The sequence below is a fragment of the Neophocaena asiaeorientalis genome, unplaced genomic scaffold (genome assembly GCF_003031525.2).
Source record: "Neophocaena asiaeorientalis asiaeorientalis breed wild unplaced genomic scaffold, Neophocaena_asiaeorientalis_V1.1 scaffold180, whole genome shotgun sequence".
Lineage (NCBI taxonomy): Eukaryota > Metazoa > Chordata > Mammalia > Artiodactyla > Phocoenidae > Neophocaena > Neophocaena asiaeorientalis.
This window is the reverse complement of record NW_020173697.1, coordinates 1,484,988-1,511,216: the sequence shown is the minus strand read 5'-3', so window position 1 is coordinate 1,511,216 and position 26,229 is coordinate 1,484,988. Positions and strand designations below refer to the sequence as shown.

The following is a 26,229-nucleotide window of genomic DNA, read 5'->3' as shown; positions in this document are numbered from 1 at the left end:
TAAGACGATTTTGCAGAGGGTAAGCAGCTGGGAACAGTTCCCAGTGCGCCTGCAGGGGATGGGGATGGGAGTTCCAGTAGAAAAGGGGCCCCAGCAGCTCCTGGAACTGAAATCACATGGACTGTTTCATGATAAGCATAAGGACAGCTAACTCGCTAACTTAGAAAATATCTACTTTACACACTTTCCAAATTTTCTACTATTTGCTACCCAAATTCCAGTTTGGAGGCTACACTTATAAGCTCCTCGAGAAGTGACTCAGCCTTGATCGTCTTTCAATTTCCACCCCATGTTGCGGTGTGGTGTGAATTTAGCAGAATGGGGTGGAGTGGCGGGGAACAGGGTAGAATCAAATCTCCAATGAACTGGAGATCTTGGAAGGACGTAAGACTAGGCTTTCATCTCATCGCAGAGAACACGCTAAGTGCAACCACAGGATCTAAGGAACTACACATCCTGTCACTGAATACACACCTGCTGTGGTCAGTGTGGGTCATACTATTAATCACCTTGAATCCATTTATGAATTTACACCAAAATAAAAAGGAATGTGAGCGTGTCAGTGCAAGATACAAGGAACTGAAACAAATGACCAGAGCTCAGGACAAAATCCCACCAGCATAAGCCCATCATCGCGGTGGAGCTGGGGCTGAGGCAGGACCTCGGGTTGTGCGGGAGAAAACTCCAGCCCTGTTGTCCAACCCGGGCCTGTCGGTGAGAGTCAAGGTCACACCAGTGATGCCCGTTCCATGAATCTGGTGATGGTTACTACCTCAAAGGGCATGAAAAGTTGTCTCTAAAAAGCACTCCCCCGCAAAAAGAAATATCAAGTTACAGAATTCTTCGAGTCCAGCTTTTGATGTTCAATAGGAACACAACAGTTGACTTCGTAAGAATGAGCTCTCTGAGCTCTGTGAGCAACTTGCCATCCTTCTATCCCCACAGACGGCCAACTGCCTGTGACAACAGCCCATGTTCACGGAGAGCTTCTGATGCTTTCCATGTACACCTGCTCTCACAAAGAAATGTTTTCTATTATAAGCAGCCCGATTTTACAAGGAGGAAACCTAGTCAGAGCCAGTAAGGAACTTGCCCACAGTTAAGTTGCAGAGGAGGGACTTGAACCCACGCATCTGGCTCCCAGGCTCACACTCTCGACCATCTCCCATCCCTCTACACTCCATCCTCGCCATCCAGTCTCAACAGAAAGCAAACTTAATTCCAGTGCTGTCCTAGCTGCCGCTCTATGGGAGCCAAATCCCTGTAAGCTGTGTGTCTGTTTCTGTGCCGCCAGCGTCCATTCACCACCTTCCGGCCACCACACTCATTTCTCTTCCTCCTCTGCCTCGTTCTATGGTCAGGGGACCATGACCCCAAACCTAATCAATACGTTCAGGGTGCTCATCAGTCCTCTTGGGCTCTGGAAAGACGCATCCAAAGGAACGAGTCCTCAAGCAGAGTGGATTATTCACATCATTTTCTTCTACCTCCCAACTCCCTTGATTTTTGACCCTCAGTCCACACACCCTGCTATTTGCTCTGAAGTCTGCAGATCTAGGTGATTTTTCCAGTCATCACCATCATCTAAGAAGACAGAAACCCAGTGTCCCCCTATCCCTCTCCCCTGGGAATCGTGGGTCAATTTAAGGAACATTAAAAACTCTAGCAATGAAAGAGTTCCTCCTATTTGAACCGTTTTCTACATTGTCCCATAACTGTTTTAATTGTACATTTTTTAAAACTTTGTAGTATTTTTTATTACCTCAGGATAAAGAACCCATTCCTTTCGTATTTTACAGCCCCAGGCTATTTCAGGTAATATCCCTTCGCTTTGGCCCTGGGCCTGTATGCATTCAGTCTTTGGTCCCTTTTATGAAGAGTAGTTTTATAGGCAGTTGTTTGATACACCATGAAAAGTTCATTCCTCAAAAACTTTAGATGCAACAGAACAGGTCAAAGGACAGTGCAAGTTACAGAGCAAAACAGGTCCTGCTCTGGTTTTAGAGATAAACAGCTCAAATCAAGCTTATGACAAAAAAAATATATATATATATATATATATATCTGGTTTACTGATGATAAATCTTTAACCTGGCAATAGGGACATGATAACTCCATCTCAGGGTTATTAGGAAATGTGACCAAGATGAAAACAAGAAAACACTCAGGAAGAATAATGGAATAAATAAATTCCATGGAAATATGTATAGTATTCTCTGGGCCCATTCAAACCAAATGGGAAAAGATACAAGGACAATTGGGGGGTCCATTTCCATATTGGCATTCATTTGAATATTCCTACAAAAAATTTCCAAACATGTTTTATTCAGGCCCAGAGGGTTTCACGTGTTGACTCAGAGTTAGGCGGCTACAACTACAGATACTAAAACACAGAGAGGGTAGGGGTGCCTTTGCCTCTCTGGGCTGAGTTTCTCCAGTACATTCTCATCCCTCCTGCGATCAGGCTGTGACTACAGCCAGGCCTTCCTAAGGTCTCCTCCACGCAGCCCTCTGACCCCTAGCTTTCAGCCCTTCCTCCTTCTGCAGAGGATGGCTTTTCCCTGATTTCCACCCTCTTCCCCAGTTCCTGAACATTCAAACAGGCCACTCTGCAAGTTGAACATGTACTTATCTGGTTCAAGAAACGTCCCTGTGAGTGGTGGACCACCCCCCAACCCTGGGGCAGGAATGGTTCACACACCTCCTGGAACTTGTCATCCCGTGTCTCAGGCTTCCCAAGCAGGAAATAAACCCCACACAGAGGCGCTCTAGCCATCCTTACACCGATTCACTTTCCTTCATTCTTTTTCCGTGTTCTATCATGAGGGAAATGTCAAAGGGTTTCCGTACATACGTTCCAACCTTCACACACATAGGCTCCAGCCCAACAGAAGGAACAGCAGTGTCCCCTGTCACTGACTCTGGTGTCTCATTTTGTGTGTGTCTCTGTGTGTCTATCACATTGTTCGTGTAAAACTCAGAAGTGATGTGGAAGACTGGGACTGACATATACACACTACTATCTGTAAAATAGATAACTAATAAGGACCTCTGTATAACACAGGGAACTCTACTCAATACTCTGTAATGGCCCATATGGGAAAAGAATCTTAAAAAGGTGTGGATATATGTATATGTATAACTGATTCACTTTTCTGTACAGCAGAAACTAACACAACATTGTAAATCAACTATACCCCAACAAAAATTAAAAAAAAAAAACAAACTTGGAAGTGATGCTCAAAACTGCCCACCAAAGCAAGGGGTACCATCAATTATCAATGGCCAGTGAGGAGTGGCTTATTAAGTTCAGAATTTTTTAAATGAGAACATGAAGAGATATTCTGGGATTCGTTTCTGTCAAAAGACACTGATTTTTGTCAATAGTGGTCATAGGAAGTTAAGTAGAGTTTGGATGGTCCGTATCCTCCATGCTAATTTGCAGAACAGAAATAGGAGGCAATTATGTGATAGTGGGAAAAACAATTTTTGTCCTTCAGATTATTTTTAGGATAAGAATATGAATGAAAACAACACCCTAGACTTCAGATTTTTAATGAATTTCAACTGACCTTCCCCTCGATTAATACAAATTAGTAGGAGTTTATTCTAATTGCCTTCTGTTCCTCACATTTTAAGCATTATCCGTTTTAAGGATGATTTTTAAATCATGAAGCTCAACATAAATATCTTCTCTCTTATGATGCAAGGATTGATTGCAGTGTAGTGACACCTTAAAGAAAGAAAAATGCAGAAATATCCAACCAATAAGCCACGCTTCAAAAATGAACAGCACATTTTAAGCCTCAGGAGATCCTTCCAAAGAGTAACTGCAAGAAACACTTAAACTCATTTTTCCAGGGTTGCTTTCAGAGTATTAGAGTCAAGAAATAATGCGCCACTTTTCTGCAGTGAGATCTCACTTTTTGACCCCAAGCTGTAATGCTAGCTTGATCTTTTATGTTCCTGCTGAAGCTGCACTTCCTCTTTTATTTGATAACAGGTTGTTTACCTATCCCACCCCTGGTCCCCACATCCTTTGGGCTCTACGCCCTGCCAACTTTACCTCTTAAATTTTCAGCCGTCCATCACCGTTTCCACAGCATTAGTACAATCACAGTAGCACCTCTCACCTGGACAGCTGTCACCGCCACCCCCCCAACTGGGTTCTCTGCTTCAGAGTTGTCACCCTCAAATCCACCCTCTACACCGCCAGAGTCATCTATCCGAAAATCTGAATGCATTATTCCCCTGGTTAAAATTCTTTGGTGGTACCCAGTCTCACCAAAGATGAAGAATGTTAAGCTGGGATTCATAAACCTTCTTGGATGGGCCTTCCAGGGACACCTTTAATTCTCTTGAATCTTGATGCAGAATTTTGGGTGACTTTGCATTTATTTAGAGAAAGAGCATAGCTTTCATCAGTCTCCATAGCTTTCATCACTCTCCATGGCCCAGCAAATTGAACACTGAAAGCTCCAAATCAAACCCATGCTCCATGAAACAGTTCACAAGACCCTGAGCACCCTGACCCCTGCCAAGGTCTCTAGCCTCATCCTCCACAACACTCTGCCTTGCACTAGCTTGTCCAGCTTTAACCAAGCTTCCAACACTTGTACCTACACACGCCATACACCACACTCTCCAAACTCCACTGGGGACACATCATGCTCTGTCTATGGGCTTTGTCTGCTCTAGTTCCTCTGCCTGACACGTGCTTCTTCCGTCTTCCTGCTCACCCCGCTGTCACACCCAGGTAAAGGTACACAACCCTCTAGTGATACCACAAAGTGCTAGACACACCTTGGACTTTTCTCACACCGTGCTGTTTTGATGCCATGTCTCTCTTCCCCACTCACCCTGGGCACCACAGGGACAGAAAGGCGACTCTTCACTTTTGTATCCCATATTTAGTACCTTGAGCCTTGGTTTTCAGTAACTGTTTGTTGCATTTTACTGCAAAGAAGTAGGCTATTCACCTTACTCCTTGGTCATCTGTTAGGTTACTGATGAAAAAAAAGTCCCTGGCAAGTCAGCATCTGTTAGGGACTGAATGTTTGTGTACCCCCAAAACTCATATGTTGAAAGTGTAACCCCCAATGTGATGGCATTACGAGGTGGTATTGGAAGGGGGAGGTGATTAGGTCATGAGGGTGGAGCCCTCATGAATGGGATTAGTGTCCTTATTCAAAAGTCCCCAGAGAGCTCTCCAGCCATCTTTCTGCCACGTGAGTATATAGGAGGTAGGTAGCCTGCAACCAGCAAGAGGGGTCTCACTAGAACCTGACCATGCTGGTGCCCTGATCTCAGACTTCCCCACCTCCAGAGAGAGAATTTTCTGTTGTTCGTAAGCCACCCAGTTTACAGTACTTTATTATAGAAACATGAACTAAGGCAACAGCCTATAAAATTGATGCTACAAAAGCCAATACAGATAATCATCTTCATACTCTAGAACTAGGAAGGATTTAGCCAATAAGCCCAACAGTTCTGAGCCTACAGTTCTAAGTGTCTTTATTCTTCTGGTGAGCAATCAAGGTAAGAGTGAAACACTAGTGAGTGTGTAGGCGATGGTGGCCACCCAGAAAGTTTTCCCAAACCCCCTTCTTCTGGTTCTAAACCCTGCTGCACTGGCCACAGAGGTGGGCTGTATCCCATCTCATTCTATGAAAAGGTAGATGCTCGGTCCAAGCAAAGCCAATCAAATTCCTTTCCTGGTACTGACGTAGAAACACTGTCAGAAAGAATCTCCCTGTGTCCTAGGATTGTGAGATAAAATGCTAGGTTAAATTCAAATTTCAGATAAGCAACAAATTTTTTTTAGGGTAAGTACATCCCAAATATTTCATGCTTTACATCGCTAAGTTTTGAGGTGGCTTGTTACGTAGCAATAGGTAATGTGGTATAGATTTTGTGCTAAGGATTCATTTCCTTTTTGTTATTTTGAAAAATTCTTTATTAGTTTGGGAAATGAGCATCAATTTTTTAAAAGATCTATTCTTTAAAGACACCTGACAAGTTAGGAAAGAGAGTATTTGTCGAGACCAAAGGACAAAAGGCATCAAGGGCCCTCCACGTGGTTTCCCTACATGGCCTGTGCTCCCTCCTAGCCTGGAGGCTGAGTTCTCACAGGGCAGCTCAGAGCTCCAAGATTGAGTATTCCAGCAAAGCAAGATGGAAGCTCTGGGGTGTCCCGTGAGCCACCTCGGAAGCCACAGGGCGTCGATCTGCCAGACTCCATGGATCAGAGCTGTCATAACCCCATTCAGGTTCAAGGACAAGGATGTAGAACCACTTCTCAATGGGAAGAGGGGCTAAGGCTTTGTGAATATGTTTGAAAACTGCCCTAGAATGAGAAACAGGTGGACACAGATGCAGAGCAGCAAGGGTGTTCTTCTCTCCTGCCATGTGTAGTTAGGTGAAATTTCTTTGTGGATGAGCTGGCCCAGAGGGGAAAAGAAGGTGATGCTTTTATGCCGATTTTTAATAAATTATAGTTACAGTCTTTTTGCTTATTACTGCTTTTCCTCAGTCCTAGTTTTCTTTTGCTCTGTTCTGTTTTTAAGGAATTAAGATCATTAAGCAGGGGGTAGATGTACAGTGTCAATTTATTAAACAGTAAAGATTTGATAAGAGGTATTAAAAATCCATGCCACTTACAGTCCATTCTAACTTGATATAAAATGCTAGGAAATGAGACAAAAATTGCCTTTGAGTTGCAATCAGCGCCGAACGGAAAAAGCATATCTTGCATTCCTTACTAAGATGAAGGGGTAATGTTTCCGTAAGAAGAAACTGTCAAGTGTTTATTAAATAAATGAAGCATAAAACAAGCTTTCCTGCAGGTTCATCCACGCTTGGATTTTAATAACTAGCATTTATCCCTTGAATGAAAAGTTCTATTTGTATCCAAGAAGAAAGGCTCCCCACTCTGCGGTTGGGATTTTTAGCTCTGAACAGTCTCCGTTAACTGATGAGAGAAGTGATTTGCTCTGCCATTGCATATTAACTGTGTTCCTTGCCATGTCGGTGCTGACAGGAGGGATAAGAGCCTGGCAAGGGAGGGAAGTGGCAATGAGGGGGGAACATTCCAGGGGTGGATGGTAGAGTGTAAGGGAGTATGGACCCCAATAGACCAGAATAGAGGGGAGACAAGGAACTTAAGGGACATGCCCTCATCCACATTGTGTAAGGATCTGAGGTGCATCCATGTCAAAACAGGGATTTTAGGAAGGGCTGAAGGTCATGTTGGAAGATGAACAAGGTGGGAAACAGGAGGGCTTTGGAGTCTCCATACAATAGTCTTACAAAGTCCGGACTGTGTTTTATGTAATAGAAGCAAAGTGCCTCTTCCAAGCCCAAACTGGGATTCAGAGACTGGTTGTACTAGTGGGCTGGCGATGCAGCAGGAGTGGGGCTGGCAGATTATTTTTAAGCTAAAGAAGGAGGGAAGGTGTCTTAATCCATTCAGGCTGCTGTAACAAAATCCACAGATGGGGTGGCTTGTAAACAACAGGAATGTATTTCTCACAGTTCTGGAGGCTGGAAGTCCGAGACCGTGGTGCCAGCGTGGTCGGGTTCTGGCGAGGACCCTGTTCTGGGTTGCAGACGGCCAACTTCTCACTGTCCTTACCTGACCTCGTCACCTCGCATAGGCCCCACCTCCTCACACCATCTCCATGGCGGTTAGACTTCAACTTATGAATCGTGGGGGACTCACGCATTCAGACCGTCGCAGAAGAGCATGGGAAACAGAGAGAGGAGCAAAAGGCGATAAAGAAAACCTCGAGGTGATGGGTGGGCGTCTGCCCCCTGTCTGGCCTGAAGACTGGTTGGTGGCCCTCATGGAGAGCAGATTCATAAGCAGAAAGCGTTGAGTCAGAGAAAGCCTTTGTGAAACTCTGAGTGTGAGCCCTGCGGCTCCAGTGCAGGGTCAGCCACGTGGACAGGACAGCATCCCGGGCTGGCTCGTCCGGGGAACCGGCAGATCGGGACCACTGCCAGGGGGCGGCTTCCTCCCAGGAGTCTGCCATGGGCACAGTGGCAAAGTGACTTACTGGGCTGGAGTAGCAAAGCACAAGCCGAGCTGCTCGTAAGCACACAGTTGACATCCTGAGGGACCCCCGGAGGACCGGCAAAATCCAGTGGGCAGAGACTGAAGCCCTGGTCAGGCAGATGGACGCAGAGGCTCTAACCTGATTGTCCATGTTCGTGTGGCCTCTTCTGTCCCTTCCGGTGGGGACAGTTGGCATTGATCAGATCGTATGAGGAGAGGATTGATAATTGACTCGACTGCCACGGTCACTGTCCCGATACGTAACGGGAGCTGTGGCTAAAACCTGTGGCCGATTAGAAATTAGAAACGAACAAATCCAGTAAGAGTCTCAGGATAATTATACTGGGGGCCTAATTTTGGAATACAAGGAAAAATCCAGAATTCTGTTTTGAGCCAAGGCTCCAGTTTCTCGCGTTGCTCAAAGGAGGGCATGGACAGGAGGGAACTCAAGGCAGCAAGCTCACCTGTCCACTTCAGGTGGAGAGGCCACGGGGGAGACCAGGTGGATTCTGCATGTTGACGGTGGGGTGCGTGGCCCCAGTGTCTGTTTAGCGGCACCTGTTTAAATGGCAGCATTGCCAGGAAACAGCAGCTCTGTCCACACACCTGAGTGCATCCATCCTCTCCTTCCAGGAGGGGGGAAGTGTTCTGGAACCAGTCACTCTGGCGGTATTCCCGGTACCTCCTCCAGTTGCATGTGTATAGCCACACACACACCACACGATCACACACACACACACACACACACACACACACACACATCATTTGGATCACAGAAGAGTAGCTGAGGGACACAGCATCGTGGCCAAGTCAAAGGAAAGTAAGCCTGAGAGAACATTTAGCACGTTCTATCCATCCTCCTCCACTATCCGGTGAGACGGCTGTTGGTATAGCCTTCGGACGTCCAGAGTCTTCAGTTTCATCTCACGTGAGACCAGAGCCAACCGCTGAAGGTACAGAGGCACCAGTATGGCGAGCAACTTCAGAACCACAAACCTAACTGGGATATCCAGGCCCGACCACCATTCTGTTTCCTTAACCATAGTCTGGTTCAACGCCCTATGGAATCTGCACTGACAAACGCAAGATTTCTCCTCCCACCAACTCTTTACACCCTTTCACAGGAGAGTCTACTGTTCTAAACGTGACACAAGCAGCAAAGAACATATTCAATTTTATAAAACCGTAAAGTATTACATAGTATAATATGTGTTTGTGATAAAAACGAAGTTATAAATCGTGGCACAAAATAATACAAAATTTGTACTATGATTTATAGCTTCATTTTCCTCCTCATTTTATTCAAAGAGCTGAAATCATAATTTTGCTACCTGCTTTTGCATAACGGTTTGGCCCTTACTCCTTTTCTACTAACCCTTTGCTAAACATGAACATTCGCATTTGCAAATCCAGAAAAATAGAAAGCTTTTAAAAAATTTTTAAAAGGCTTTTAATTTCATTGTGAGCAGCTCTCAAATCCAGTTATGCATTGCAATAGACCCTAAGGCGTTAGCAGAGATAACTTTAAAAAATAAGCTTAGGTTAGACCTTAGAAGTTTAAAAACTAACTAAAATCCTGTCCCTCTCAAGGATTATTGTCATTTGTCAGTAGCATAATGGAATTGCTAATACGTCCTCTTCAAACGCTTGGAATTCAAAATGAGACCCGTTATCAGCAGTCAGTGGAGGCCTAACAAATCATCCCAGAATTTTGGGATTTTCCAACAGCAAACCTTTCGTTGGCCCACAGCCCTGAGGCTCAGAAATTTAGACTCAGCTGTACCGAATGGCTCTTCCACTGCTCTCACCTCACAGGATGAACAACACAGGATGAACAACTCATCCCAATGTCAGCATCCAAGCCAGCATCCTGGGAAACCCCTCCATCCCTAGCAGAGCAGAACAGTTGGCGCCCTGTGCCTGGGGCCCCTCACGTGGCAGCAGCCCTCTGGTGGCTCACTTGGATCCTGATGGCCTAGGACAGTCTCACTTACAAATCTTTTAGTCGGTGCCCGGTGTCAGCTAGGCCAAGTACCTGCAACAGGCTAGCCCAGGCTTCTTGAAGCAGCAGGAGAGACTGCCAGTCCCAGTGGACCAGGCTTGACCAGACCTAACACGTCTGAGGTTCACACGTTGTTCACTGCGTGACTTTTAGGGTCCACCTTCTACTTGGTGAGTCAAAGAAACCCTCACTCCTAGGATACAGTCCAAGAACAGTTGTCTCTCAGAAAGAAAAGCAGAAAATCTCTGCTGCCGCTTTTGCTGCTGCCGCCGCTATGTTTTTAAATTAATTTTTATTGGAGTCTAGTTGATTGACAATGTTGTATTAGTTTCTGCTGTACAGCAAAATGAATCTGTTATACGTACACATATATCCACTTCTTTTTAGATTCTTTTCCCACATGGGTCATTACAGAGTATTGTGTAGAGTTCCCTGTGCTGTACAGGAGGTCCTTATTAGTTATCTGTTTTATATATAGTACTGTGTAGATGTTAATCCCAATCTCCCAATTTATCCCTCCCCCCCTTTCCCCCTTGCTACTATGAAACTCTTAGAGGAAAACATAGGCAGAACACTCTTTGACATAAATCACAGCAAGATCTTTTTCAATCCACCTCCTAGAGTAATGAAAATAAAAACAAAAATAACCAAACGGGACCTAATTAAACTTAAAAGCTTTTGCACAGCAAAGGAAACCACAAACAAACAATAAAAGACAACCTTCAGAATGGGAGAAAATATTTGCAAATGAAGCAACCAACAAGGGATTAATCTCCAAAATATACAAATGGCTCATGCAGCTCCGTATCAAACAAACAACCCAATGAAAAAATGGGCGGAATATCTAAATAGACATTTCTCCAAACAAGACATACAGATGGCCAAGAAGCATCTGTATGGTGAAAAAAGATGAAAAGCTGCTCAACATCACTAATCATTAGAGAAACGCAAATCAAAACTACAATGAGGTATCACCTCACACCAGTCAGAATGGCCATAATCAAAAAGTCTATAAACAGATGCTGGAGAGGGTGTGGAGAAAAGGGAACACTCCTGCACTGTTGGTGGGAATGTAAACTGGTGCAGCCACTACGGAGAACAGTATGGAGGTTCCTTAAAAAACCAAAGATAGAATTACCACATGACCCAGCAATCCCACTACTGGGCATATACCCTGAGAAAACCATAATTCAAAAAGAGTCATGTACCACAATGTTCACTGCAGCACTATTTACAATAGCCAGGACATGGAAGCAACCTAAGTGTCCATCAACAGAAGAAAGGATAAAGGAGATGTGGTATATATACAATGGAATACTACTCAGCTGTAAAAAAAAGAATGAACTAATGCCATTTGCAGCAACATGGATGGACCTAGAGGTTGTTATACTGAGTGAAGTAAGTCAGACAGAGGAAGACAAATATCATATGATTTCACTTATATGTGGAATCTGAAAAAAAGGGTACAAATGAACTTTTTTACAAAACAGAAATAGAGTCACGGATGTAGAGAACAAACTCATGCTGCTGCTATTTTTTTTAAAGTGTCAAGCCCTGCAGTCTGTACAGCCTGTGGAAGAAGGAAGAAGGGCAGTGATGTTGAGACACAGAGGCCAGTCCGGTGTCCGTAGGGCCTCCTCAGACAGCGGACGGCAGAGGGGAAGAGCCTCAGGTGACTCAGCTTGGCTGGTTCAGGATACAGGCACTAAGTGGCACCTCATTACTTATACAATCCTTTCAGCTTACATGTTAGCAGGGCCACCTCTCCCTTTATATAACCATAGTCCCCAGGTAGATGCTCGTAGCTTCCTGTGATTGGAATCAAACTTTCCCTCCATGGCAACATCCTGGCCTCCAAAGAGGCTTCTTTCTCCCAGCTCAGGACCCACTTTGCTCTTTGCCCCTGGAGTCACCACCTCCTTGCATAACACACGGTCACATTCCTCCCTCAGCCATATAATCCCTATTACACAATAAACAGTAAGATAATTATAGCCCAAAATACCTTTTTAAAGATAACTGATACCAATGAATTTATCAGGAGTTATTTAGCCACTCTTTCCCAAATTCTAATGTAAGTAATGATCTAATACTTAAAAGAACAAATTTGTTAGAAAAGATATGTTGTTTTAATCTGCAGTATCCTTTTCAATTGAATCCTAGTTGAAGATAATTATATTTTAGCTGTAATTGTTCCGGGTCACAGACCAACTAAAAATTTCTAGTTACATAATTGAAAATTATGTGGTTCATCTCTATGTTGATTGACTTTTCTTGATGGAGTCCTGAGGGAAATCGTGCCATTTCATTTCTGATCAAACTCACATTTGAACCCACATGTCCAGAATTCTCACTGACGCCACTAAAATGAAAGGAAATTGAGAACCGGATCTCTAAGAGGCCAAATGGAAGTTTTCCTTTGGGTTTTTGGACCTAGGTTTTCATTGTCAATTTAAAAAATAAATTTAAATGTATATTTATCTTTCAATAGGATTTTTTTAAACTCTTCTGACCCCTAAAGAACACACGAGATGTATTAAATTTTGAAATAAACACTTTCTGGAGATGAGAGAAAGTAGACAAAAATATTCTGGAGAAAGATGTTTTATTAAAACGCCATTTTTTCACATATGCGGAAAGAGTCCACATGTGAAATGGAGAATATTAGGAAAACGGGCAACTCCTTAGAACGCTGTGGGAATCACAGCGTGAGGCTACCAGCGTTAAGAACTATATCCTTGTTTAGCAAAGACAACCAAGTACACACCTGAAAATGAGAACATGAAGAGTGTTTCACTGGTACCAAATAAGAATGGTTCTAGGACACTTCTACATTACTGCCTCTTGAACTTAAAGTCAATAAAATTTGGAATATAAAAATTAATGTAGAAAAGCAAACTAGTCTACCACTAGTAAAAAGGAAAGCATATTCGTTACCTCATTCAATAATAGCCTTAATGTAAAATAGAAAATTGATTTCCATTAAGTATTCGGAACAGACACATTTTGATGGCCCGAAGAATAAAGAATCTTCAATAGAAATATATTGCTTTGTGGTTATATTAATTTTAAAAGGCATCCCAAAGATGACAGGTGTTTTCTTAATAGCAAAACCCAAAACCTGATTTGTAACATTACATGAGCAATACTCATGAAGTTCATTAATATGTTAAAAGTTACACAGACATAGAGCCCAGTAAAACATTGCCTACAGTGTGCTAACATTCCCAGGGGAACAAAACCAGTAAGAGTATTTCGGAAGAAATCAAGGAATGTGAAGATAAATAAATTAGAGATGGCGGGAAATGGGGCCAGTGGGGAGGGTTTCAGGCAATTAGTATTATACGTAGAATGGAAATAGAGAATAGAAGAACATGCTGAAAGTTATCAACGGCCCTTCTTCATTTCCTCTGAGGAGAAAATAATGTGACACATAAATATCTTTTAATCTATGAAGAACAAAGCCACCCTTCTCTTGATGTCACTGCAACATTGCACAAGAGTTAACTCATATCTGTGTGATGGGGTGTGGATTTCAATCCACAAACCCAGATGTCCATGACATAGCACAGTATTAACTTTTCTTCAGAACTACTTAAATCCACCTCTAATTCCCTGCACAAAAGTAGCAGGAAGTTCAGTCACCCTTACGAGGGGTGGCAGTTACCAGAATCCAACAAGGCCAATCGATCAGACTTGCCCCGATCACAGCCGCCGGTTCACAGGGGTTGCCACCCAGACCCCTATAGCCCAAGCCACTTGGTTTCGAATCCAGCAGTTCTGCCAATTCGAAGCGGGATAAAGTTTGTCAAGGCCAAGAGTCGTGGTGGGTAAGGGGCGTCATCCTCCCTGCGTGTGCCACACGGGAGGCCTTGCCATTAACCAGGGGCACCTGCACAGTGCAGGGTGGGGGGCTCCATCACCGCAGGACCTGGCAGCTCTTTGGGGGAGTCTACCTTCTCGCCCTCTCTCTCCCCTCTCCTGGCATCATGCATGATCTCAGGCTGGGAAAGGTGGGAATCAGAAGGGGCAGCTTCTATGAGTTTTTGAGTAGCTGCTTCTTGCGAAGCCACAAAAAGGAGTGAGGGTGACAGCCCTGGTTTGCTCTTTGCTTGAAATGAAAAGGGTGGTGGCAATCCAAGGGAAAGGACAAATACCGATTAATTTATGGATAACTGGTGTTGCACTGACATTGCCTATTTCGTGGACCAGCTGGGATTCTTAGCACTCGTCCTGCACAGCCCAGGGGCGGCTGCCAAACATCAACCCCCTAATGCTCCGGCCTCAGCAGCACTGGCCTTCTTCCTTGTCTTGTTACTATTCTCCTTCCCAACACAGGGCCTTTGTGTACCTTCCTCCTTAGCCTCAAATCCATCCTTTACTTTTCTTTCTTTCCTTTTTGAAAAAGTCATTACCCTGTGGAAGTTTTCAACAACTCCTCTCCAAATATTGTCACGATAATGACAGGTCCTTGGCGATTTTGACCTGTAGACTGAAGGATACTAATATTTCATGGTAGATCTGTAATTTCTTGGTAGGATTGCTACTTTTATCTGATGCTCCTCTTATTTTATCAGACCCTAAATCATTGTGTTTGGACTGGTACAAAACTTGAACTAAAGTGTCAGGTTAGGACGCACTTTATGATGAACTTTTAACTTCCAGAAGTGGAAAGGTAAATCGATTTTTATAGTTTTGCTCTTTATAAAAAACCAGGATATTAAATTCTAGGAATTCCTCCTAAAGATTTACTCACACACGTGGAAATGATGTACAACATTATTTACTGTAGAAGTTAAAATATTGAAAATAATCTAAATGTTCACCAAAATAAATATACATCTATATGCATAATGGGATAATGAGCAAATGTTAAAAAACAGAACAAGGAAGCTCTTTTCAATATGGCATGATCATTAAAATATTTTAAGGAGTTTAAAAAAAAAACTAGGTAAAGGACACTATATGTAGCATACAATCATTTTCATAGAAAAGGAAGAAAAATAAGATATATTTGTATTTGCTTATATGAGCATGAAATATCTCTGGAAGGATGCCTAAGAAAAAATCATGGTTGGTTGTGATGAGAAAAATAGTGGGAGGGGATAGAAGTAGGAGCAAGATTTTTTATAAATATATGAATATATTATCTATTCAAAATAATTAAACTTTTTAAAATGTTCTAAAATAAAGAGTAATGGGTGGGTCTGCAGACTTCCACATCTGGACAAGATGGAGTAATATGGGCCAGATTTACCCTCCCACCTGAAAAAACAAATAAAATACATGAAACAGTGGTTTTCAAGACACTTGACAATGAAGGACATTGATCCCTGAGAGATGGGAAACACTAAGGTGAGGCCTAGAATCGCCCCAGCTTACTGACTTGAGAGAGTCTCCAGGTTGGAGAAGGAAGGGGAGCCCAGGTGGGACCAGCCTGAGTTGATGTGGAGCTGAGTCTGGGGAGAACAGGGCAGCTAGAATTTCAAGGGCAGAACACCACAGAAGAGAGCCACATGGGAGGGAGCCCCAAGATCTGCAGTGGGTACCCCCTGAGTACTCAGCAGAGGACTGATGAGAGTGTGTGTGCAAAGAAACTACCCAAGACTAGGAAAGGCACCACTAGAAAGAATTAGAAGTAACAGTGCCCAGAACACACCCAAGGCTGGGAAGAGTGTCTGTTCCCACCAGCCAGACTGAACGACCTGATGATTGGCAGGAGGTTGAGTAGAACACACAGAAGCGTCTTGCCTTAAGGGCGTGAATAATTTGTAGATTATGCATTACTCCAGACTGCCTAATAAATCTTAAGAGCAAAACCCAAAAGGGTCAAACTACCTCCAAGTAATGTAATTGCATCCTAGAACAAAGCTCAAAAATGTTCAGAATATCCAGCTCCCCAAAAGTTCCATATCTCAATGAAAAATATATCAGGCAGGCAAAGAAGCACAAATACATGGCCCATAATGAATGGGTAATTCAATGAACTGAAGTTGTGAACTAAGAATTAAGAGACAAGGACAATTAGATGGTCATTATAACGGTATTCTATAAATTCAAAAAGTTAAGTAGAGACATGTGAGATATAAAAAGACCAAAATTAAAATCCTAAAGGTGGGAAAAAAATGTGTGAGATTAAAAATGCTTTGATGTTGATGGGATTATCAACAGACCAGACTTTACAAAATAAAAAAAAAAAAGATTAGTGAACTTGAAGATATAACAACAGAAACTATCCAAAATGAAACAAAAAAGAGAGTTTTTAAAAATGAAGAAAGTGTATAAATGGACACTCTGGAGGATATAAAAGAAAAGGTAAGAACAGAAAGAATGTTGGAAGAAATAATGGTCCAAGATTGTGCAAATTTCATGAAAACTATGCCTACCAATCCAAGACACTCAAGTCTTATTAAGCACAAGAAACTGTACCAAGAAAACTATATATCATGTGTCACATCATAATAGCTCAAATTCAATGACACAGAGATCTTAAAAGCAGCGAGAGGGAAAAAAGACTTATTGTATACAGAAAAACAGAGATAAAGATAACACACTTCTCATAAGAAACAATACCAGTGAGAAGACAGTGAGTAATACCTTTAGAGGATTAAAAGAAAAAAGCTGTTAACTTGGTATTCTATAGCCAACAAGAGTATCTTTCTTAAAATGTAGACATGCAAAGAATGAAAGACTTCATCACCAACACACTCCCACTACAAGAAATACTGAAGAAAGTACTTTAGGCAGAAGGATAGAAATCTGAATCTACACAAAAGAATGAAGAAAACAGAAATGGTGTTCATAACAATATAATTTCATATATAATTTTATTATTTAAATTTTTTAAAAGATAATTGAGTGCTTAAACAAAAATAATTATGATATGATCTGAGATTCATAACATATGTAAAAGTAAAATGTATGGCCCACAAGGTACAAACATAGGGGAAATAGAAACAAAAGGATTTTATCAAAAGGTTCTTATAAAATATCACTTGAAGGTAAACTGATAAAAAATAAAGATGTATGATAGAAACCACTACAGCAACCACTAAAAAGGGAAAACAAGGAGTTTTCATTAAGTCAAAAATGATACTAAATGAAATCATGAAAAATATTCAATTAATCAAAAAGATAGGAAAAGGAAACAATAGATGGGACAAATAGAAAGCAGATTATAGATGTGAACCTGATTACATGAATAATAGTATTAAAAGGAAGTGATCTCAACAACACGGGGTGGGAGGGGGAAGCTGGGGCAAAGTGAGAGTAGCATCGACATATATACACTACCAAATGTAAAATGGATGGCTAGTGGGAAGCAGCCGCATAGCACAGGGAGATCAGCTCAGTGCTTTGTGACCACCTAGAGGGGTGGGATAGGGAGGGTGGGAGGGAGGCTCAAGAGGGAGGGGATATGGGGACATATGTATGCATATGGCTGATTCACTTTGTTGCACAACAGAAACTAACACAGTACTGTGAAGCAATTACACTCCAATACATCTATTTTTTAAAAAAAAAGAACAGTGATCCCAACAACCCAATGAAAGGCAAAGATTTTTAACAGCAAGATGCAACTACAAGCAGTCCACAAGAAAACCACTTTAAATATAGACACAAATAGTTTAAAAAGTAAAGTAAAAAGATATAAAATGTATAAATAGTAGTGTTTAGATAGTACAAATCTAAAGAAAACTGAAACGGCTATATTAATAGCCAAGCAAAATCAATGTCTGAGCAAAGACTATTACCAGAGATGATAAAAGTCATTTTGTAATGAGAATGAGGTCAATTCATCAAGGGCACATAAAATTCGTAAACATTTATGCATTTATTAACAGAGCTACAAAATGCATGAAGCAAAAAACTGATAGAACAGCAAAAAGAAATAAACAAATCCAGAATTATAGTCATAGATTTCAATATCCCTCTCAGTAATTGATACAATGAGGAGACAGAAAATCAATAAGAATATAGAAGAATAGAACAACACTATCAACCAACTTGACCTAATCAATATATGGACCGCTCTACTCAATGGCAACAGAATACATTCTGATAGACCACATTCTGAGCCATTAAAAAATCCCAACTGGGGCTTCCCTGGTGGCGCAGTGGTTGAGAGTCCGCCTGCCGATGCAGGGGACACGGGTTCGTGCCCCGCATGCCACAGAGCGGCTGGGCCCATGAGCCATGGCTGCTGAGGCTGTGCGTCCGGAGCCTGTGGTCCGCAACGGGAGAGGCCACAACAGTGAGAGGCCCACGTACCGCAAAAAAAAAAAAAAAAAATCCCAATAAATTTAAAAGAATTTAAGTCATACAAAGTGTATTCTCTGACCACAATGGAATTACATGAAACTCGATAACAGAAAGATCTCCAAAAATTCCCAAATAGCTGGAAATTAAATTACACATTTTTATATAACCCAGGGGTCACAAAAAGAAAACAAAAGGGAAAACTGGAAGTATTTTGAACATAATGAAGATGAGAACACCACATATTTTTCACAGGATTCTGCTAAAGCAGTACTTAAGGGAGATTTATAGTACTAAATAGCTATATTAGAAAAAAAAAAGTCTCAAATCAATAATATCAGCTTCCACCCTAAGTAATCAGAAAAAGAAGAGAACATGAAACACAAACTAAGTAGAATAATTAAACTAATAAAGACCAAGGAGAAATCAGTGAAATATAAAACTGAAAAACAATAGAGAAAATCAATATAACCAAAAGCTAATTCCTTAAGCAGATCAATAATATTGATAAACCTCTAGCCAGACTGACTAGGAAAAAAGAGAGAAATAACATAAATATGCTCAACATCATTAATCGTTATGGAAATGCAAAATAAAACCACAATAAATACCACTATGCCGCTGTTATAGTGACCAAACTTCAAAAGACTGCCCATATCGAGTATTTGAGGACGGGTAGCAGCTGGAATTCAAACACTGCTGGCGGAAATATAAAGTTACAACCTTTCTGGCCAAGAGTTTTGCAGTTTCTTAAAAGTTTAAGCCCACACCTACCATATGATTTAGTCATTCCACTCCTAGGCATTTCCTCAAGAGAAATGAAAGCATATGTCCACACAGAGATTAGTACACAAAACTCATAGCAGCTTTATTTGTAATAACCCCAAACTGGAAACAAACCAAATGTTCATCAGTGGGTGAATGGATAATCAAACTGTTGTATAGTCATGCAAATGGAATACTACTCGGCAATGAAAAAGGAAGAAACTGTTAACACATGCTGCAACAAGGGTGAGTCTCGGAATAATGATGCTGAATGAAAGAAGCCAGACCCTCCCAAAGAAGAATACATACTGTATGATTCCATTTATAGAAAATTCTAGACAATGCAAACTAATCTGCAGTGACAGCGATCAGTGATGTCCAAGTGGAAGGGAATGAGGAGAGGGTCAGGAGGGAGAGATTACAATGAGGAAACTTTGTCGGGGTGATAGATGTGTTCCTTTCTCTTGAATGTGGTGATGGCTGCCCAGGGATATTCATAAGTCAAAATCTATCAGATTGTCCACTTAAAATATTTGCAATTCATTGTATGTCAACTATACCTCAATTACGGTGTTCAAAAGATTAATGGACAAATATAAGTAAATACACGAACAAATAAAAGGTTTGTTTCTTACCAGCCATTCACACTAGTCAAAACAGGAAGCACTAAGTTATCTGGAGCTTGGCAAAAAACATCAATGGAGGTAAAGAGGCCTGTTTGAATTTGCTTTATTATGCCTCAAATTAACTAAAAATATACTCCATGGTTAGTTTTTTATAAACTCATTAAGAAAACAAGATATTGTGTTCCCAACGAATTATTTACAATTAAAAAAATCAATCTAGGACTTTCTCTTGCCGGATATTTATACTAGTTCTATATCTACGATAATTCTAGTCGGGAGATTCATTCCGCACAGTGTAAATTCGGTGGCACTCTGGTCTCATGCTTTACACAATCAAATGAGAATATATCGGTAGGACTTAAGGTCTTTCTATTTGTGGTTCAGATCGAATAGGATTGCCTATTTCTGATTCCTTATGCCCAAGCCCTGTGGAATCAAAAAAACTCTCACAAAAACTCTATTGACCGAGTGTGTTTTTACAGATATGCTTGGTCTGCATCAGGTGTTCTCTGATTGTTTTATGTCCATATTTCTGTAGTTGTCTCTCTTCACCTCCTAAACATTGAAACAGAAACGGTGTTGCAGTAAAGAATTCAAAGGCTTTGAAATCAGGGGACCTGGTCCAGCCACAGCACCACCGCATCCTGGTGCCACCCTTGGGCGCTGGGCCCTACCTTTTTCTGCCTGTTTCTCCCAATAGCACACAGGGAGGATATACCCAGGGCTGCTGTGAGGATTAATCAAGGCAATTGGACAAGGCTCTCAGCCGAGAGCCCAACACATAGTGAACATTCAAAATCACAAGAGTGGACTTCCCTGGTGGTCCAATGGTTAAGACTCTGCCCTTCCACTGCAGGGGGAACAGGTTCAGAGAAGTAAGATCCCTGCATGCCGTGCAGCCAAAGTAATAATAATAATAATAAAAACATAAAAGCTGCCTCTGAACTGCAAAAAAAATTTAAGGCAGGGTGCAATGATTATAAATTATAGCATTACATAGCAACATGACTGCAATATATCCTAGCAACAGCAGAAAGTCTAAAAATTAGTATTTGATCAAAAAGAATATTTACTAGAAGGTAGACTTTTAAAAGTACATAATTAAAGCGAAAAGACCTAGTTTAAATTCCAACTTTGGCACGTTAATAGCTGGTTGGTTATTTTATTCTAATTGCCCATCTCGTAGTCTGTAAAATGGACATGACCTGGAAAGAGTAGGTGTTTGCTGAATACATACTGAGAGATTAAATCAAAGATATGGTCTACAACCGTGTTTTCTATACTTTCATCTGCCTGATAGCATAAGATCTCTTTGAGGAAAAGCCATAGAACTGATGGATTTTCCCAATATATCAGACACTAGTCGTCATGTACTTCTCTTTGATGACAAACATGGAGCCATTGCGTGGCTCCACGGGGCACTAGTGGCTTTAGAGCCTGAACTGTGAAGTTCAAAGCTCAAGGGGGTTCCAGGAGTGATCAGAGACCTAGTGTGAACTCATGTCCACTCACAGAAAACCCGAACTGAAAAGCCCCCTGCAGTGAACACTGAGACTTAAAGTTTGCTTTTTTTTTCCCCCCAAGCAAAATGCCATGGTCCCTGATGTTCATAGCCCTTTAAAGATTATTTTATTCCTTTCACAGGTCTCCCGTTATGGCTGGAGGTCTCTTTGCTGTGGATCGCAAATGGTTTTGGGAGTTGGGGGGCTATGACCCAGGTTTGGAAATCTGGGGAGGAGAGCAATATGAAATCTCTTTCAAGGTAAGCCGTCAGCACCCTTCTCACACTAGGTTGGCATCATTTTGACCATTCTAATAGAATGGCGTCATTTCGTTTTGTGACCTCCTATGTTGCAAATTAACAATGAAAATAGATATGTCATTTTCCCACCTCAGCTTTTGGATGAGAGAAGCTACTTCCTTCTGATGTTTCTGTGAGACGTAGTCATGCCATAAAAGAAACACAGATGAGAAAGAATTCAAAACCCCACTTGCAGGGGGGAACCGTGGTGTGCCAGCACTTCTGCCGCCCCGCTGGTACTGCATTCCTTCTCAGGCACCTGGAACAGACAGACAGAGGCATGAAGGTGAAAGAAATGGAATTACTGGAGCGTTTGCCTGTTGTGTTTGTTCTCGAAATAATACTCCACCTTTTGCTTGTAACCACTATTCCACAATTTCAATTACAGAAGAGTACTTTTAAATTCTGTAATAATCTAAATGGGAAAAGAATTTGAAAAAGAATAGATACCTGTGTATGTACAACTGAATCACTTTACTGTACACCTGAAACTAACACAACGTTGTTAATCAACTATGCTCCAGTATAAAACAAAAATTAAATAAATACAATATGAATGACAAATTAAAGCTATTCTTTATATAATTCCAAAACAAGTGAGTTTTTTATGTTTACCTGAAGTTGCCCAGGTTTCCACTTGTTTTGACCATAAGTACTCACAAAAATTATACTTTATTACATACATATACATTCATATATTATCTATATACATATAGGATACATGCAAGTATATGATAGAATATCAAATTTCAAGGTTTGTAAATGAAAAAAATTTACCACAGCACGTGAAGACCAGATAACCAGAGCAAAATAAACTGTGCAAAAGGATTTTTTTTCCTTTATCATTGTCATTATTCATATCGAAGATATAGTGATTCTTGCAAGATTTATCATACAGAAATCTCACTAAATAAATCAGCTTTCCTAATTACCTCTATTACAAAATCAAACCAATTCTTGGTAAGAAAATAAAGTGCATCCTGACTATAGTAAAAGTCAAACTTAATAATCCAGCTAAACTTTTTGAATTTATGCATAAAAGAAATTGACAAAACTGGTTTTTATTTAACTGTAACAACTACATTCTATGTGTTAGCAGAAACGGTATGTTGTCCCCAAAGTGTCATAAAATAAATATTCCAAAGAGAAACTCAGGAGACACGATTGCAGGCTTCAGGACATCTAGAATTTTCCATCTCACTGCTGGCAATAAGCCTTGAAATATTATTTATTAAATTAGTGCTTTTCTTTTTTACCATCACTGAAACACACCTAAATTCACATCTACGTTACTTTTTTCTTAAACTTTGTATACATACATTTACTCCATTTATTTAATGGTATGTGATGTACAGATGCTAGGCCAAGTGCTTTATATGCTTTATATAATTTAAAATCACAACTCAGAGAAGTGGGTATTATTCCATTTTGTAGATGAAGAAACTGAGACTTAAAGTTTTTAAAATTTTTTAAGTTTTAAGGATTAAATAAACTACCCAGTGTCACTTAGGGATTAAAATGCTCCACCTCTACTTAATTGCAGAGAATATAGAAATTTAAAATTGTCTGTTCACTCAAAGCATACCTACCAACACCATTCCAGGGTTCACGGTTAACCTTTTGATCTCTACCTAATGGTTCCTCTCACTGAACAGAGGTGAGTATCCTCATTATACCCTAAGAGCATAGCAGCAAACTTTGTACTGACCCTGGCAAAATACTACTGATTATCAGATATGGCCCAAAGTTGGGTGCAAGTTTACAGTAATACCTTCCGCTGGAAAAACAGAATATTGCATTTGACTCCAGCAATAAAGGAAAATAGGCATTGCTCTATTTGCAATATCATCAGAATTAAAGAATGCTTTTTACTTCTCATGGTTCAAGATATTTTTTTTTTAGAGTCTCTTAATTCACAAATTCTTTAACTTTAAAATGCTGTTAAGAATATCTGCATTCTACAAATAATAAATGCTGGAGAGGGTGTGGAGAAAAGGGAACCCTCTTACACTGTTGGTGGGAATGTAAATTGATGCAGCCACTATGGAGAACAGTATGGAGGTTCCTTAAAAACCTAAAAATAGAGTTTCCATATGATCCAGCAATCCCCGTCCTGGGCATGTACCCAAACAAAACTATAATTTGAAAAGATACATGGGCATCTATATTCATAGCAGCACTATTTACAATAGCGAAGACATGGAGATAACCTAAATGTCTATCAGTAGATGAATGGATAAAGAAGATGTGTACATATATATAATGGAATATTACTCAGCCATAAAAAAGAATGAAATGATGCTATTTGCAGCAACATGGATGAACGTAGAGATCATCATACCAAGTGAAGTCAGTCAGAAAGAGAAAGGCAAACACCATAGGATATCACTTATATGTGGAATCTCAAATATGACACAAATGAACTTATTTATGAAACAGAAACAGACTCACAGACATAGAAGACAAACTACCGAACGGGTAAGCAGGGGGGATAAATTCGGAATTTGGGATTAACATACACACACTACTATATATAAGATAGATAAACAACAAGGACCTACTGTATAGCACAGGGAACTATATTCAACTTCTTGTAATAACCTATATTAGAAAAGAATCTGAAAATACATATATATATAAAACTGAATCACCTAAAACACCGTAAATCAACTATACTTCAATTTTTCTTAAAAATTGTTTAATAGGAAAAAACAGAAAAAGAAAATCTGTAGTAAGCAGGAGATACCTGGCTTAGAATAATAAACTGGGTGTGGATAAAAGTACTGTGGGAAGTCTGGAGCGTTTGCGGAATGGACATTTGCATTCTAAATCACAAAGGTATTTTCTAAGACAGATATAAACTTGAACCTCTCATTTCTCTGTCACTTGTATCTATCACTTCTCTTCGGGGTGACCTGAGATTTTATTACCCCATTTTCTCTTTCTCAGTTATCTGTCATTCTGAAGGATATAATTGGAATGCAGCCCTGTCGTCTCTGTCTAGAAACCATGGCAACAGAGCTAGAGGTTCAGGACTAAATTGCCCCAGGTTGTTTGATTGAAATGACAGATCCTTTGGCAACAGCTATATCTTACAGGGTCCCATTTCAGACACATCTCTCCGTTCTTCCCGCTATTGTGTGCTGACCTTGGGGTTCCTGTCCCTCCCTATTAGGATCTGTAACATGAGGGGGACACCCTCAAGCAGGATTAGGTAGAATTTGCATGGAAGATGAAGAATTTCCTCCATACGAGAGAAATTGAAAGAACCGTCCACAAATAGCTGTGTTCAATGGTATTAAAAAGTCAAAGAAAGATGGAACATCTGCATTTTGGGACAGTCCATAAATTGCGATTCATTTTACACTGTAAAGCACTGTCAGATATACACTGGTCAGCCCTTCATGTTTGGGAGTATGTACGGATAACTGAGAATTTACTAGTCTATTTCACACCATAATATAGAAATTGTTTCAAGTCTGAAACTTAGAAGCTCTAATTCAAAAGATTTCCGTCTGTGGTTGTTTTCAGGCATCTTTGCTTGCTGTTTGCATTTCAACCAAAGAATCATTTCACTGATGTTTATGACAAGATTCCATGGCTGAATGAAAATATTTCCAGAAAACTCTGCTTTATATTAAGGGCTGAGTTTTTGGTCAGACAGGATTTGGCTAAGAGGGCTCCTCAATTCCCTGTCTCTGTAAATATCTTTCCTTCCTTTTTCTAACATCTGACTAGGTGAGTGGATTTCATGCCATCACATAGAAACCAACACAGCGTAATTTTCAGGAGTCCATCAAGGAAAAGGGCTCTCTAGAGAAATGATCTCTCTGCACGGAGCCCAGTCTTCAATCTCTTTTAATATGAATCTGAATTCTCACGTGGCCCAGAATTATCCAGCTGCCTCTCAAACGTTGCTAGGTTAGCCAGCTGCCGGGAAGGGGAAAGCACCATTTACTCAGTCACTCAACAAGTTTTAATGAGCATCTAATTTACACCAGGCAGTGTTCCAGGTACTCAATTTGGAGCTGCATCTGGAAACAAAGAGGAAACCAAGACAGACTACAGAGTGTTACATGAGAGAGACAACCTTCCTTTAAATGGTGTGTGCCACTTAAGTTACTGAAACAGTGTTAACACAGTTATGGGTCTCTGATTGTCCAGAGTGTGTTTTTTTTTGTGTGTGTGTGTGTTGTTTTTTTGTTTTTGTTTTTGTTTTTGGGGATGCGCAGGCCTCTCACTGTTGTGGCCTCTCCCGTTGCGGAGCACAGGCTCAGCGGCCATGGCTCACGGGCCCAGCCGCTCCGCGGCATGTGGGATCTTCCCGGACCGGGGCATGAACCCGTGTCCCCTGCATCGGCAGGCGGACTCTCAACCACTGCGCCACCAGGGAAGACCCAGAGTACATTTTTATACCCATTCCCCAAAGATCAAAGTCCAAACGTTAGCATTTTCAGAAGAAAACTCTTCCCAGAAAATAAAAGTGAGCAATAAACACTAATTAGTCACCCACATGAATTAGAATGAAGCCCAGGGACTCTATTCCACAAAAATTCTCTGGCATGAGACATAAAACTTAAATCTACATAGAAGAGCATTAAATTTGGTTTGTCCTTTTCCATGGCCAGGAGCGTAACAACACGGTCCCACCTTGGTCCAATATTTCTTGGGCCATCTTTTGTCTGGGGAGAGCTTGTGACCTCCAGCCTCAGCTGTGCAG

At 41.0% G+C, this 26,229-nt stretch overlaps 1 protein-coding gene across 1 annotated transcript in view; it reads left to right on the top strand.

The window, feature by feature from the left end:
• The window catches only part of GALNTL6 (polypeptide N-acetylgalactosaminyltransferase like 6), a 1,130,106-nt gene that overhangs the window by 1,002,767 nt on the left and 101,110 nt on the right, over window positions 1-26,229 (top strand). Inside the window, exon 7 of the mRNA XM_024750526.1 lies at window positions 21,353-21,470. Coding sequence (XP_024606294.1) covers window positions 21,353-21,470 — 118 coding nt within the window. The remainder of the gene's footprint in view (window positions 1-21,352; window positions 21,471-26,229) is intronic.